Here is a 14,227-nt window from a genome sequence, read left to right as displayed (position 1 = left end):
TTTGCCTGTAACTGACCTGGCACTTAAAAACAAGATATTATAACCCAGTGGGATGTTGATATGGTCTGCTGTCCCTTCCTCTTGCCTGGCCTGTTCTTCCACCACCAAGGTCTCTGAAAAGCTCTTAAAGCCCACCTCTATAGGAGGGAGATCTCCCTGGACACTTTTCATGGGAGGCCACATTACCAGGGTGCAAGAGAGTGGAGCCCAAAGCTTATGCTAGCTCCAAAGGAGCCATCATGTGATTCCAGTGGTCTCCATAGGCCTCTGCCTACAATTATTTACTTTTACCTTAACCTGCACATCCAAATGTGAGTTCCACTGACATGTAGGTAGAAGCCATCTGAACTAGAATTTATATTTGAATGCAAATTCCATATACAAATTCCATTTACACTTGGCTCAGTTTTATGGGGAGGGGAGCTTGCACCTGCCTATCCTACCACATAATTGAAACTGCTGAGGTCAAAAGCAAGCAGTAGGCCCCTCGATTCCCTTAGTCTTAACTACTAGTTTCCCCCTGTGGGCTCTTCAGCTGTTGTGCTGCCTTGTCACTGAGGGCTCCCTCTTGACCGCAGTGGAGCTGAGTTGCCTCGCTCAGAGTTTGCTCTTATCTTCCTGGAGGGTGGCTCTTAGCAGCAGAACCTGCCTTCCATTTTCTCCTCCCTGGTCGGGTGATGGAGCCGTCCTTCATACCCCTCCCATTTAGGTGATGCTCCTCCTCACCCTGCAGTATCCCTCTCTCATAGTGCCTTGCCTCACCTGGGCTAGGCATTGCAATACTGCCTTTCTCCAAATGGAGCTCGACCTCCTCCTTGGATTCCCTGAACAACTCAGCCCTACCTCCATTTCACTGGCTGTCCCCCATTGCCTTGCCCCTGGGGCGAGCGAGCTCTGGGAGTGGCTCAGCCAGCTGATGGAAAGAGGCTGTGGAGCTGGGGATGAGCTTTGTGCTGTCATTGGGGCTGGCACTGCTTCTCCCTTGCAGGCTCAGGCAAGTGGCATCATTGGGAGGTGCCCCATGTTTTGCAGTGAGGACAGGAGTTGCCTAGGCTCAGTGCTGGGTGCTAGCATTGTCTGCTGCACATGGCAGCCTCTGGAGGCTCTAACTTGCATCCTCCTCTTCCAGGTCAAGTGAGGGTGGGTGTTGGGGTGGCTCCTGGGACAGCTGTAATCAGGGCTCTGTGGGGGGAAGGCGAAGGGGCTAAACAACATTGATGATGAGTCTGAGCCATCCATGGGTGCTGGCTCCAGACACCGACAGTGTTGCTCTTTGACTTGCACCCTCTTGTATGCTGCAAGTGTTCAGTGATAGCATGAAAGGCGGTGCAAATGTATGGCCTTCAGGCTGTTTAAGAGAAAATAATGTTCTCTTTTATAGCTGGGGGTATTTTTTTGCAAGACACTCATTTTATTAAAAGGGAGAGTAATAGTTTCACAATACCCAAATAATAAACACATTATATTTTAAACATAAATTAACATTTATTGGTGATTATTGTATGGGCAATGTAGAGGCGATTATGATATAGGCAATTAAGATGTGGGCAACCTAAGCAGCTCCTCTCAAAGATCTTTCAGCAGTCTTTTCCACATGCCTTATCCAGAAGATCAGATCACTTTTGCAGCATCTACTGAGAGGTCTCTTGCTCCAAATAAGTGGACAGAAGACTGAAAGGATCATTTTGGGTTTAAATAAAAACAGCTGGTTTTGGAGAATGAAGAAATAAGACGAAAGTGGGCAATTGTTCAGAAAAAGACTGCGTTTCAGTTGTCTGGCTGCCCTGCATGCTTGAGCTGTCTGGCACAGGCTGCATTGGGTTATGCATAATACATTCCCCACCTGTCATTTTCCTATGGAAATGAAATGTGCTCCTTGAAAAGGTTCACCCCAGCAAAATGATGCCGAAGCAAGGATTATGAAGTTGGTTACCTTAGAGAAGAAAAATTCTTCTGGAATATGAGTGTACAGAGGAGATGGAAGAATGAGATGTACAAGTATTATTTAGGCACAAAATAATGCACATCTGACAAACAGTTCTGAACATAAATATGCAAAATGTTTATTTTCTGAAATAATATACCGCAGTTATAGACAGATAGAATCTTTCACATTGGTAAGGATCTCAAATGCTGTACAGGGAGTTCCTGCATATGCTGTGGGGCTTTGGAAATAACCCTCCCAATGTTCACCTCTTGGCACTGCTAACATGCTGAACCCAAAACTCTGGGCATCACTGGAAGACATTTCTGATACCACATGAGATGCTGTGCAAGAAACAAAAAAAAACCATGGAAGCCTCAGTGAATGCACTGCACTGCTTAAGTACATGCGCTGGGATGTTTGGGAAATACATGGCTACTTGCTTGTTTCTACAGGCCAAGCTACAAGTGATGAATGACACTTGCCTGGCAAGTGAACAGGGAGGAATACATGTGAGTCTGTTCACTTGCCAGGCAAGTGTCATTCGTCACTTGTAGCTTAGCCCTACCTTTTCACAAATAATTTCTCTCTGAAACATGATAATGAAAGAGGTGGTATTACCCTAATGGAAGGGGTCTCCTTGTGAGTTGGGGGAATTAGCATACAAGGAGAACCAGGATTGTTCTCTTAGAGAACTCTCAAATATGCAGGCAGATGTTCTACAGGAAAGGTTTATTTATTAACAGAGAGGTAAAAGGCACACACAGAGCTAACTAGAAAACGGAGGAAAGTGGGAGAGAGTAGTTGGGATGGGGGGATATGTACTAGTCTAGGGGAGAGAGGACATCTGTAGAGGACAGCTTGAGCAACCAATACTTTGCAGCAGGAAGGAGAAGGCTCAGACACGCATCTGAGGGTGTGCGAGTGGATCCAAGGAAACATACAGCTATAGTGCAGGACAGCCCAATTATACTGTGAAACATACCCTGGAGCAGGATTGTATCTTCTACTCCAAGAACTGTAGCTTAATGGCTGTCTTCAGAGGTGACACAGCAAATAGGGAGAGGCTTGATTGAGTATATCTGGACGGAATTATCGATAAAAAAGGTGATTGATGATGACCCACAATTAGCGGAAGGGAAGGGTTATCGGCACCCTGAATAACTGATTAGGAAGGTGGACGAGGGAAGATTGGAAGGGTGTGAGATTAACTCATGAGACAAAAGAGGTCTTCCAGGAGTTCCTGAGTTAATCTCACTCACACCCTTCCAATCTTCCCTCATCCACCTTTCTAATCAGATTTATTCAGGGTGCTGATAAGACTTCCCTTCTGGTAATCTCAGGTCATCAATCTCCTGGAGAGGTGCAAAGAGATAAGACAAAAAAGATCTTCCAGGAGTTCTTGTCTTTGTACATCGACAGTCTTGCTTCATGACTCACATTCCAGTAATTTTCCAACTCCAGCTGGGTTGGGAACCGTTCTGCCTAGCCAGGCAACATGTTTTATGTTAAGGGCACATGACAAGAAGGGGTTTATGATATTGCTATATTCATAAACTGCCTTTTTAGTGTGAGGGAGGGTTTGGCTGCTAACAGTGGGGGGAAAGCAACTGCAAAAGTTAAAAGTGTCAAAAAGCCGTAAACATACTTCCAGTGAATACCCCGAGCTTGTGTACACCTTTAGTCAGCTCAATATGGAACAGGCGTTTTTCAAAGCACCTATAGCCTAAATTATGGAGATACTGCTTCTAGTTTAAAATATTAGCCAACATCATAATGATTTTTGGCTTTAAGTCTTGACGTTGCTTTAATTGATTTATTGTTAAACTGTACCTCTCCAAAAGTACAATGTTAAAGTTGGTTGTAATTCACCTTGGGGATCTGAAATGATGAAAAGATGTGCTAGAAATATTTTCAGCAATTTTAAAAAAACAGCTCTACATTATATTTAATTCACTTTAGGTTTACAAATGAATAACTGGCTAAAGTGTAATTTGTTTTTCACAGATACATTCTGTTAATGGGTCTTCAGGATCGAAATGAAAAACTTTTCTATAAAGTGCTGACTTCTGACATTGAAACATTTATGCCTATTGTTTACACTCCCACTGTGGGCCTGGCATGCCAACAATATGGTATAGCATTTCGGAGGCCAAGGTATGTAAAGCTATACTACATGTACAAGTAATAGTATCTTTGTTCCCTTTGGCAGGTTTCTACTGAGCTTTTCTCCCTAACATAGTTGAATGTAACCCAAAACTAGAATAATTAGGATAATTCAAACTACATTAAGTACACTTTTAGTCTAACTAAACTGTAATTTGTATTGCATTGCAAAAATAAACAGTTACTTCAGTGCTTTAAACACTGATAAATATTGCAATCTTTCTTGATTGAACTGGACTTGCCCAAAGGACAAAGAATGCATGTTAATAAAAAACGAAGAAAAGATTCTATCCAACTTTGATTTAACAGTTTGGAAAAATAGCAATGGCAAAGGTGATTTAATGTTGGAAAAGAAAAAAAATAGAATTTTGATACGCAAGTCCTCTTTCTCTAAATACATTGGAATAGAACTTTATAAATAACTTTAAGATGTTGCTATTCCCCTTGGTAACATCAGGCAGCCTCTGTCATTCACATTTGGTTCCCCCCCCCAGTTGTTGTAGTTGCCAACTTTTACTTTATTTTATCAGAGCTTTCTCAGAGTATATTTGTATGGTATCTGTACTTACAGTGATTCCCCTGGTTCTCTTTTCAGAGCCATAAACGACATTGTTGAAATGTTTGAGCTACAAAGTTATTAAAATGTTACAAGTGAATATTTTTTAAACTTTAACTTAAAGGAAAAGATCTGCTGCTGGTATAAATCAGTAATTGCCTGTGAAATCAGTGAATCTGCAGTGACTTAAAGCAGCAAGAATTCTAACCTTGGAACATCAGTTACTTAAAAAATAATCATTGTGTATGCATATATTAGGAAAATGTGAGAGCTAATCTATAAAACAACCTTTCTGTTTTGCTACTTATAACTTGCTTCCCAAATCCATTAAATTCTACAGATATCTATTAATTGTGTGCCTTAATTTTTGCTGAGTAAACTTGTGCTCCTGATGATAGGAACTGTATGAAGTTGGATATCTGGGGAAATTGGGAAGGTTTTTTTGAACCCCAGTCTGAACTTGACTTTTAAGCAGCTCGTGCTTCTTGGAAATGAAAGACATGCTATGCTGAGAGGCTCACATGAAACTACATTTCAAAGCCAGGTTTTTTTTTCTAAATGATGTCTAAACATGCAGATAGTTTTTTTAAAAAAAATCAGATTCTGGCTCAGCTGTTGTTGGAAGTACCACCTTTTTAAAATAAAAAGAGTTGTCTTTTCGATTTCTTATTCTTATATACAAAATAGTTGTTATAGCAATCTATCTAATTCTCAACATGTCCCCACCAGTGGATACTTAAATCTGGAGATTGGAACCGTGAACAGACATGCCAGATTTTTTAACAAACCTGAGAAAATCCCCATGTTTGCAGAAAAATCTGAAATATGAAAAAAAAAATTGGGGTTAACCCTCCCTCAAAGACAGAAACACAGGTGGCTTTTAGAAATAGATGTTCTCTGAGATGTCAGTAGCTATTGCGAGGGTTGCTAGGTAACTGCAACAATATTGCCAGCCTCCAAACCTTGTTTTCTGTCATAAAAGTGGGGTAGGGGCACTCATTCCATGACTGTTTTGGACTTGCAGGCCGCCTTCCTGATCCTTTCCCCCCTGGCCCTGGAGGGAGGACACATTGATGTCGGGCCTGGCAGCAACCACTGGATGAGTTGCTACCACATGGCTTGCATGAATCCCTCAAGCCCAGTGGCAACCATCTGGCAACCTACTACTCTTCAAAAACAACAATCCGAAAAAGCCAGTGTGATGTCATAATGAGAGTATCAGATTACAGTCTGGGAGACCCAGGTTCAAGTCCTCACTCTGCCATGAATGGCTGACCTTGGGCCAGTCACTCACTCTCAGTGTAATCTACTTCACAGGGTTATTATGAAGATAAAACAGGGGATGGGGAGAATGTTATAAACTGCTTTTGGTCCCCATTGGGGAAGAAGGCCAGATAGAAACAAATTAAATAATAAAACTGAAGAGTAGGGGGAAGGGAAAGTTGGTGGATAGAAAGGAGAGCAGGAAGTGGGGAAACAAGAGAGGATATGGAGGCTGTCAGAAGAAGTGAAAGGAAGTAGTTAGGGGAAGAGCATAATGGGGAAAGTGAGGTGCAGAGCACAGATGAAAACAAGGGTTCATCTACATAGGGAGACATGGCGGTTTGGTGTAGTGGTTAAGAGCAGTGGGACTCTCATCTGGAGAACTGGGTTTAATTCCCAACTCCTCCTCTTGAAGCCAGCTGGGTGACCTTGGGTCAGTCACAGCTCTTCCAGAGCTCTATTAGCCCCACCCGCATCACAGGGGGATTGTTGTAGGGGTAATAATAACATACTTTGTAAACTGCTCTGAATGGGTGTTAAGTTGTCCTGAAGGGCAGTATATAAATCAAATCTTCTTCTTCTTCTTCTTCTTCTTCTTGTTATTTAAAGAAGCCTACTCTGAACCCAGGAGATTTCAATAACTAATGAGCAGTTTCATTCCTGAGCAAGGTGATTAAACAGGTGAACAACTTCAGAATTTCCTGGCTTAGGCAAATTGTTTAGATCCTCTCCAATCTGGTTTTAGGCATGGTTATAGGACTGAAACAACCTTGGTCTTCCTGGTGGATGGCCTGCACTGGGAGATGGGCAGAGAAAGTGTGATTGTTGATTCTCCTAGACCTCTCAGTGGCGTGGTATCATCGATTACAGTATGTTTCTGGACAACTCTTCTGGACTGGGAGGCACTCTTCTGAGGTGGCTCCAGCAGTGGCATAGCGTTGGTTTGGAGTGCCCAGGGCAATTTCTGGGCTACACACACAGACACGCAAAGTGCGCACGCTCCCGGGACTGCACGATGACATCACTGGAAGTGACGTCATCACACAGGGTGCGGGAACTCTTCCATGATTCAGGCTGCTCGCCTCCTCGTCCCCATCAGGCAGCCTTCCACAGCAGCTGCCCATGCCACCACCTGCTTGACATGCTCCTCAGCTGCAGGATGGCCAGCTCAGTGCCCAGCGAGCCAGCCACCCTGTCAGTGTGGCAGGCGACCAGGGCACCATGGGTAGCCTCTCACAGAGCACAGGCTGTCCTTGGCGCGGTGCCCTGTGATGCCCCCCGCCAAATTATGCACCCAGGGTGACTGCCCCTCTTGCCCCACCACGCTACGCCACTGGGTTCCAGTCCTACCTGGGGGGGGCAAGTTTCAGAAGGTAGTGTTGAGGGACTGCTGCTCAGCCCCTTGGCCTTTGGTCTGTGGGGTCCTGCATGGTTCCGTCTTATCCCCTATGCTCTTAAACATCTACATGAAACCTCTGGGTAAAGTTATCCAGAGATTTGGACTGAGTTATCACCAATATGTGGATGAATCTCCACCCTTTCTCAGTCTTCTACTGATCCCACACAAGCTGTAGAAACTCTGAACTTGTGTTTGAAGGTAGTTTTAGATTGGATGCAGATTAATAATCTGAAGTTTAATGCTGACAAGAAAGAAGTGCTATTGGTGAGAGGAATGTCCAACCTGGGATTAAAGGTGTCACCCATTCTGAATGAAGTTACACCCCCCTTGAAGGAACAGTTTTGTAATATGGGAATGCTCTTGGGCCAAGGCCCACTGCTGGACAAGCATGTGGCAGCTGTGGCTTTTACCACTTTGACTGGTTAGCCAGCTGTGGCCTTTCCTAGGCAGGATTGATCTTGCACTGTGGTGTATGCATTGGTTACCTCTAGATTAGAAAACTGCAATGCACTTTACATAGGGCCGCGCTTGAGAAGTTTTTGGAAACTTCAGTTGGTGCAGAATGCTGCTGCCAGGATGTTGACTAGAGTGGTCTGAGTGGACTATCATTCCAGTCTTGCCCCATCTACACAGGTTCCCAGTTTGTTTCTGGGCAAGATGCTCTATATCATTTGGAACCAACATACCTGAAGGACTGCCTCATCTTTTTTGAGCCTATCCAACCTCTGCAGTTACCTTCAGCGGCCCTGCTTCAAGTACAACTGCTTTCTGACATTAGGTGGGTGGTGACCTGGAAGAGGGCATTCTCAATTGTGGCACCAAAATTCTGAAACTCTCTCCTCAGGAAGATTTATCTGTTCCATTGTTTTGCCATCTTCCTCCACACTTTTTTACCTTGTTATGCATTCCCTCAGTGATCCCTCCTTCCTGCCCAGTGTTTTAATTGTTTTTATTTCTTTGTATGTATTTTAGTTCTGGTTTTAATGATGTGTTTTTGTTCTTTTTGGATGGCTTTAATGGCTTCAAAATGTGATTTCATTTTGTATGTTCTAATTTATTCCCCATCTTGATGGCCTTTGTGAGAACAGAAAGGCAGGACATAAATTTTGTAAAATAAATAAGAAATAATGTTAATTGTGTAGTTAATAGTGGTGTTATAGAACAAAAATCATGAGGTTGCATTCGTACTGCACAATTAAAATATAGGAATTATGTTACTAAACCTCCAGATTTATTGGCATTTTGTGACACCATACAGTCTGTATTCAGTGTTTGCGCCATGAACACAAGACTTAGAAGTTTCATTTTGGTTTTGCTAATGATCCTGTTCAACCAACTAGGTTTAATAATCTCAACTACAATAAGCTCGAAGGCGTGCTCCTAGTATTTCAGGAAAGAGAAAACTGATGTCTCATAGTTGTCATAGTGAAGCAATCTCAGTTCATATTATAGTGTTAAGATTTATCAAGAACATTTTTTGTGAAAGGTGGGGGAAGAAATACCATAATCTTAAAAGTGGAATGCAAGACACTTTTTTCAGTGTTGACATTTTAAAACCACAGTATCAAAAATGACAGAATAGTACTGTAATGTGTCCAGACAGTTTCTGCTGTGTGACTTGGGTATTTCTGATATTAGTACTAGAATCTCAGCAGATTCATAAAGCTTTATAGATCTCTGCATTGGTAACATATCTGATAGATTAATTTCTTCTTTCCCTGCATTTCATTTAAAAAATGATTATGTCAAAAAGCCAGTAATAAAGTTAGGTATTTTTTCATCTGTGCATAATTACAGTTATTGAAACACCACATAACATGCACTGTAGTTGATCTGGCTTTTCCAGATTCAGTAAATAATGAGATATGTTAAATGTAGGTTTAATATTACACAAGACTTCCATTATTTTACCTTCCTATATTCCCAAAGCTGTATTTTTAAAAATATCAGAGTATAAGATATGAGTGAACTTTTCTCATGTTGATGTTGTGGTTCATAGTTAATTTGAGACCTGATATGGATAAAGCATAGGTTTAGGGTCATGAAAAATTTGATAAACAAGAAACAATTTTTACGCTTTCAGGGTGCCATCTTTCTCCACATAGGCATAGTTCCACACACAGAGATGTTCCCATTGGACATAATGGCCCTGTTTCCTCCTCCTTTCTTCAGCTCATGGGTAGAGAGGGGCACGAACAGAAAAAAAACGAACATGATGTTCGTTGTTCGTTGCCATCCACAAACAGGGACTCACGAACAACCACGAACATGGCCCTGTTCACGAACATGTTCATGGTTGGCTGTTTGTGGGGGCCAGCAGGCTCTCCTCCAGCCATCATCCAAGTCAAGATCCCTACCGCACCACTCCCAGAAACCTTACCTGAGCAGGCAGCAGGAAAGGTACCAATAATAACTAATAGCTTGGCCCAGAGCCTGGCAGCAGCCCTGGAACTTGAAGGGGTAGATTCCTATCCCACCACACACAAAGAAAATTCAAGTTCCAATGCACTCTATCAAAATGCCAACAGCAACTCTCTCCCTCTCCATTGTCTGCAAACTAAGCCAGAGCTGGGAGCCCCCCTCTCCCCTGCTTTTTGTCCCCTTGTTGTAACAAATGTGGAGCTCCACACTTGAAAGGAAGACCTGCCTATCAAGCTAAATTGGGCTTAGATTGGGGTTTCCAGGGCAACAGCAGGAGTTCAGACAGAGTTCAGACAATCCTTGCCTAAGTTGCCAAGGAAATTGATTGCAGGTGCCAGACTGTCTGGCTTAATGAACAGCAACGAACAAGGCTTGCAACGACCACCTATTCGTTTAGAATGGGGCCTCACAAACAGCTTGTTCACGAACAGCAGATTGGGCTGTTCGTGGCTTTTTTTTTGTTCATATTGCTGTTCATGTCCATCTCTACTCATGGGTGAGCATTGAAAGGGATAGGAGTTCTGTGCCTTCTTCCTATATAATCATCCAGCCTGTGTCTCCAAAAATCATGCGAGGAAGCCGGCAGCCTTCCGTGAGTATTGCGCTATTTTAAAGATGTGTGAAAATGGCCTTTGTCTGAATCTCCTTAAGCTTTTTGGTTACCAAGTTGCTTTTGAACTTGGTGTGTGAACTGAAACTGAATTGGTAAGTTTAAAAAAAGTTTTAAAAATATGCTGAATACGAACTAGAACTGAATGCAAATTGTTACTCATAAGTCTATAAGTCTATGAATAGGGTTCTTACTACGATTGTGCAGTGCCTAATAACTTTAGGTGCATTGGAGTTGGCAAGATAGATATGCTTAACCCTTCAGACATTATCAAGATATATGTGCCAAACATGTTTTTCCTCTTGGTGCTCTGCTTATTTCTTTAAGAAGGGAAATGTAAGGTCAGAGCCAGTTTAGATTTTAAGTTGTGTGTGCATATATCTTTGATTAAAAAGAAACAGGGATATAAGCGTGCCTGCCTGACTTGAACATACCAGGGCAGATGTTTAAAACTTGTGTGCACTGTAGAGCGAGTGGGATTGTGCCATTGGTATCCAGTTGTAGTCAGCCTTACTTGTGTAAAAGTGTATGTATACAGGTTCTTTCACACAATTATGAAAACGGTACATAGTAAGAGAGATAAAAATCTTCAGATTTTTTCAGTCTTGGATTACTGTTTTGTTTTAATGAGCTGGTTTATTTTTGTGTTATGGTCTGAAAACTACTTTGTTAAATTGTTAAAAGTATCCCTGTTATTATTAAAAGTATTAGTGAACTGAATTTCAGCTTTTTACCTATTGTGTAAGTACCTTAACAATTTTCATTCATGAGACCCAAGCATCTTCTAATAAAATATTAAAATCATCCGTCCCTGTAGCCTGATGGATCCGACTGATTTCCAGATGGCATTAGGCAGTTTTCCTGCTGATACGGTTGGTACTCCTGTTGATGCTCGGGTTGACCTCTGAAATGAGAAAATGACCCAGGCAATTAATACAATCATGCCTGGGCAGCACCTTGGTTTACTGAGGAGTCGCAGATGATGAAAAGACAAGGGAGATGGCTGGAGTGAAAGTGGAGAAAGACTTGGGAAGAATCTGACAACACATAGGCCAGAACTCATTTTAAAGACTATTCCATGGTGGTGATGGCAATGAAGAAACAATATTTTTCTGTACCACCATTACATTTTCACAATTGAACTCTTCCAGGTGCTCTGCAGCCTACTGCAGTCATTTTATTTAACACTTTGTGAATAAAATCTCTTGCATCCGATTTGGACTCTACATTAGCAGTGAAAGAAACAGATAGATCCAAGATGCCAACCTGTTCAGTTGCGTCGGATAGCATTCAGCTTGTCCACTTGGAGGATGTGGACAGGATTCTTGGAAGGTAGAGACCTTTATTGGAGGTACTGGTGGATTTGGTCTGAGAGACAGTACATGCCTCCCTGAGGGAATGGTAGTCACTCTTGCCTTGAAGTAGAGCCAAACCACATGAGATGAATTATCCGTGATTTGCACGTACTTACACATGTTCCCCCCTGTTTTTCTGTTCACTTGCACACCACAGCCACACTGCACTGAACCCGGCTTTAGGTGGCCACAGGTTTCTTCCCTGTTCCTCCATAAAATAGAGATGGCATCTCATGATGCACCTCTTTGTACATGCTCTGACCTTCCCATATAACTGTTAAGGGAGAAGAGTTGTTCACTCCCTTAGACAGCAGGTGGAGCTCTTGCTGATATACAATGCTCCTTTTCCAGAGACGAGGGATGTGCGTGTGGGAGGTTGCTGTTTCTCCTCCCTTTTGCCAAGATCTGGTAGTTTTGTCAGCTGGCTGGACAGGGAGGCTGCTCTTCCTGCCCCCATCACTCGCCTCTGCCAACCAGCCCTGGATGAGGAGGCTCCTCCTCCACCCACCAACTGGAGAAAGCGGCGCAGGGGCAAAAGGTGTCCCTTTCAGTGCCACCTGCAAGGCGTGCTACTGTCAGACCCCCGCTGCTCACCTCTGCTGGTTGGCCTCAGACAAGGAGGCTCCTCCTTTGCCTGTAAGCCGGAGGAAGCGGCATGGGGGTGAAAGGTGCCACTTTCAACACCTCCTGCAAGGCATGTTTCTACTGTCAACCCCCCACCACTTGCCTCCGGAAGTGGAAGCAGACCCAAAACAGCCTCTCTGCAGTGCTGACTTGATGATGGCGACCATGAACGCACCACTACAACTATACGTGTAGCTGAAGATTCTTCGACACGTGCAGTGACCAGATCTGCAGGACATGCGCCCACCTAGGGAAATGGACATGGGCAGATAGGATCAGACATGATTCGTGGCACTTGCTCAGACTCATGTAATTCGTCATGTCTAGTTCTGCTCATAGGCAGTGGTAGTTGCACTCCTAAAGAAATCTGTTCTGGCCCAGGAGAATTGAATGATTGCCATCCAGTCCTAAACGTTCCATGCTTGAGCAAGGTGATGGAACGAGTGGTGGCTGGGCAACTTCAGGGATTCCTGAATGAAGCAGGTTGCTTGGATTCATCCTAGTCTGGTTTATTGCCTTGCTATGGGGCTGAAAACATGCTGAGTTGCCCTGCTGGATGACCTGTACCTGGTGGTGGATAGGGTAACTCAGCATGTTTTCAGCCCCATAGCAAGGCAATAAACCAGACTAGGATGAATCCAATGGTCATCTAATCCAACCCACTGTATGAAATTCTCAGCTATGCCCCCACTCCCCCAGTGACACTTACTCAATGCTCAGAGGAAGGCAAAAAACAAAAAAAGGTTCTCCCCACCACTGCACCTTGTTAATTTGTTTTATTATTTGTATATTGATTTTAGTTTTTGTTTTTATCGATTTTAACTGTTCACCGCCCAGAGCCCCTGGGGATGGGTGGTATATAAATTGAATAAATAAATAAATAAATAAAACTTTAGGATTCCTAGCACATCTGGCCTGGAGGAAAATTCTTTCCTGATCCCAAAGTGGTAACCAGCATTACCCTGGGCGCATAAGAAAGGACTATGAGAGCCAAGCACTGGTTCATCCCTTCCTTCCGTCTTTCTCACCATCTACCCAAGTTCATGACTAAGTTGCCATATCACTGTCTTCCACCCAAGGTGAAGGCTTTTTGTTTTGTTTGGCATGCCCCCAGTTATGGTTATGGGCTCTCCTATCTGGTTGTGGTGTTATGTGTGATTTTGTTGTTACATGTTTTTATTCAACTACTGTATATATACCTTACTTTAAATGCTAATTTAATGTTTTGATGTTTGCCACGTTTGGGACCCAATTTGGGTGGAAAGGCAGCATAGAAATGTTTTAAATAAATATTTACTGTGAGCATGGATCAAAGTATTTTAAAGGTTTATTTTGTTGACTTTTTAATTTGAAAGGCATCTTTGACCTGAATGCTACCTTTGATAGTCACTAAGTAGCTATTACATGATACTGCAACAGGTCAGCTGCCTTAATATTTCTAGTAATTCACAAGTTCAACTATGCAAGCTGTGTTTTCAGCTTACAATGCACTGCCTCTGTTTCTCTGTGTGTGGTCTGTCATATACCCTTCTTGCAGCTGTTGATTTCAGCATCTTGATTGTCAGTAATGCCAGCATTAAAAAAAATAAAATTCTCCAATTACACAAGCTACCTTATTACCTCATGAAATTTCATGAACTCTTTCTCATTGCTGAACCTGATCCTTTGTAGAACAACCACAGTATCTCTCAAGCAACAATTATTGTTTTCCTTCCAATTAAAGTTCTACATGATTCAAGTAAAAAAGATTAAAGTTACTTAAGTCAGCAAAGTGTTACTGAGCACCTGTCAAACAACGTACCCTTTGTGTTTAAAAGTTAATGATTACCCTATCTCACTTTCCAATTTCAGTGGTACAGATGGAAAAAAGGTCTGCTAAGTTTTTTCCAGGAAATTTTATTTTTGCTTA

The 14,227-nt window shown here is 42.7% G+C and overlaps 1 protein-coding gene across 1 annotated transcript in view; it reads left to right on the top strand.

The window, feature by feature from the left end:
* The window catches only part of ME1 (malic enzyme 1), a 201,460-nt gene that overhangs the window by 30,179 nt on the left and 157,054 nt on the right, over positions 1 to 14,227 (top strand). The window contains exon 3 of the mRNA XM_054999642.1: positions 3,932 to 4,081. Within this exon, the coding sequence (XP_054855617.1) occupies positions 3,932 to 4,081 (150 nt within the window). The remainder of the gene's footprint in view (positions 1 to 3,931; positions 4,082 to 14,227) is intronic.

The sequence above is a fragment of the Eublepharis macularius genome, chromosome 1 (assembly GCF_028583425.1).
Source record: "Eublepharis macularius isolate TG4126 chromosome 1, MPM_Emac_v1.0, whole genome shotgun sequence".
NCBI lineage: Eukaryota > Metazoa > Chordata > Lepidosauria > Squamata > Eublepharidae > Eublepharis > Eublepharis macularius.
The sequence above is the reverse complement of the archived record's forward strand: the minus strand, read 5'-3'. Positions and strand labels throughout refer to the sequence as shown.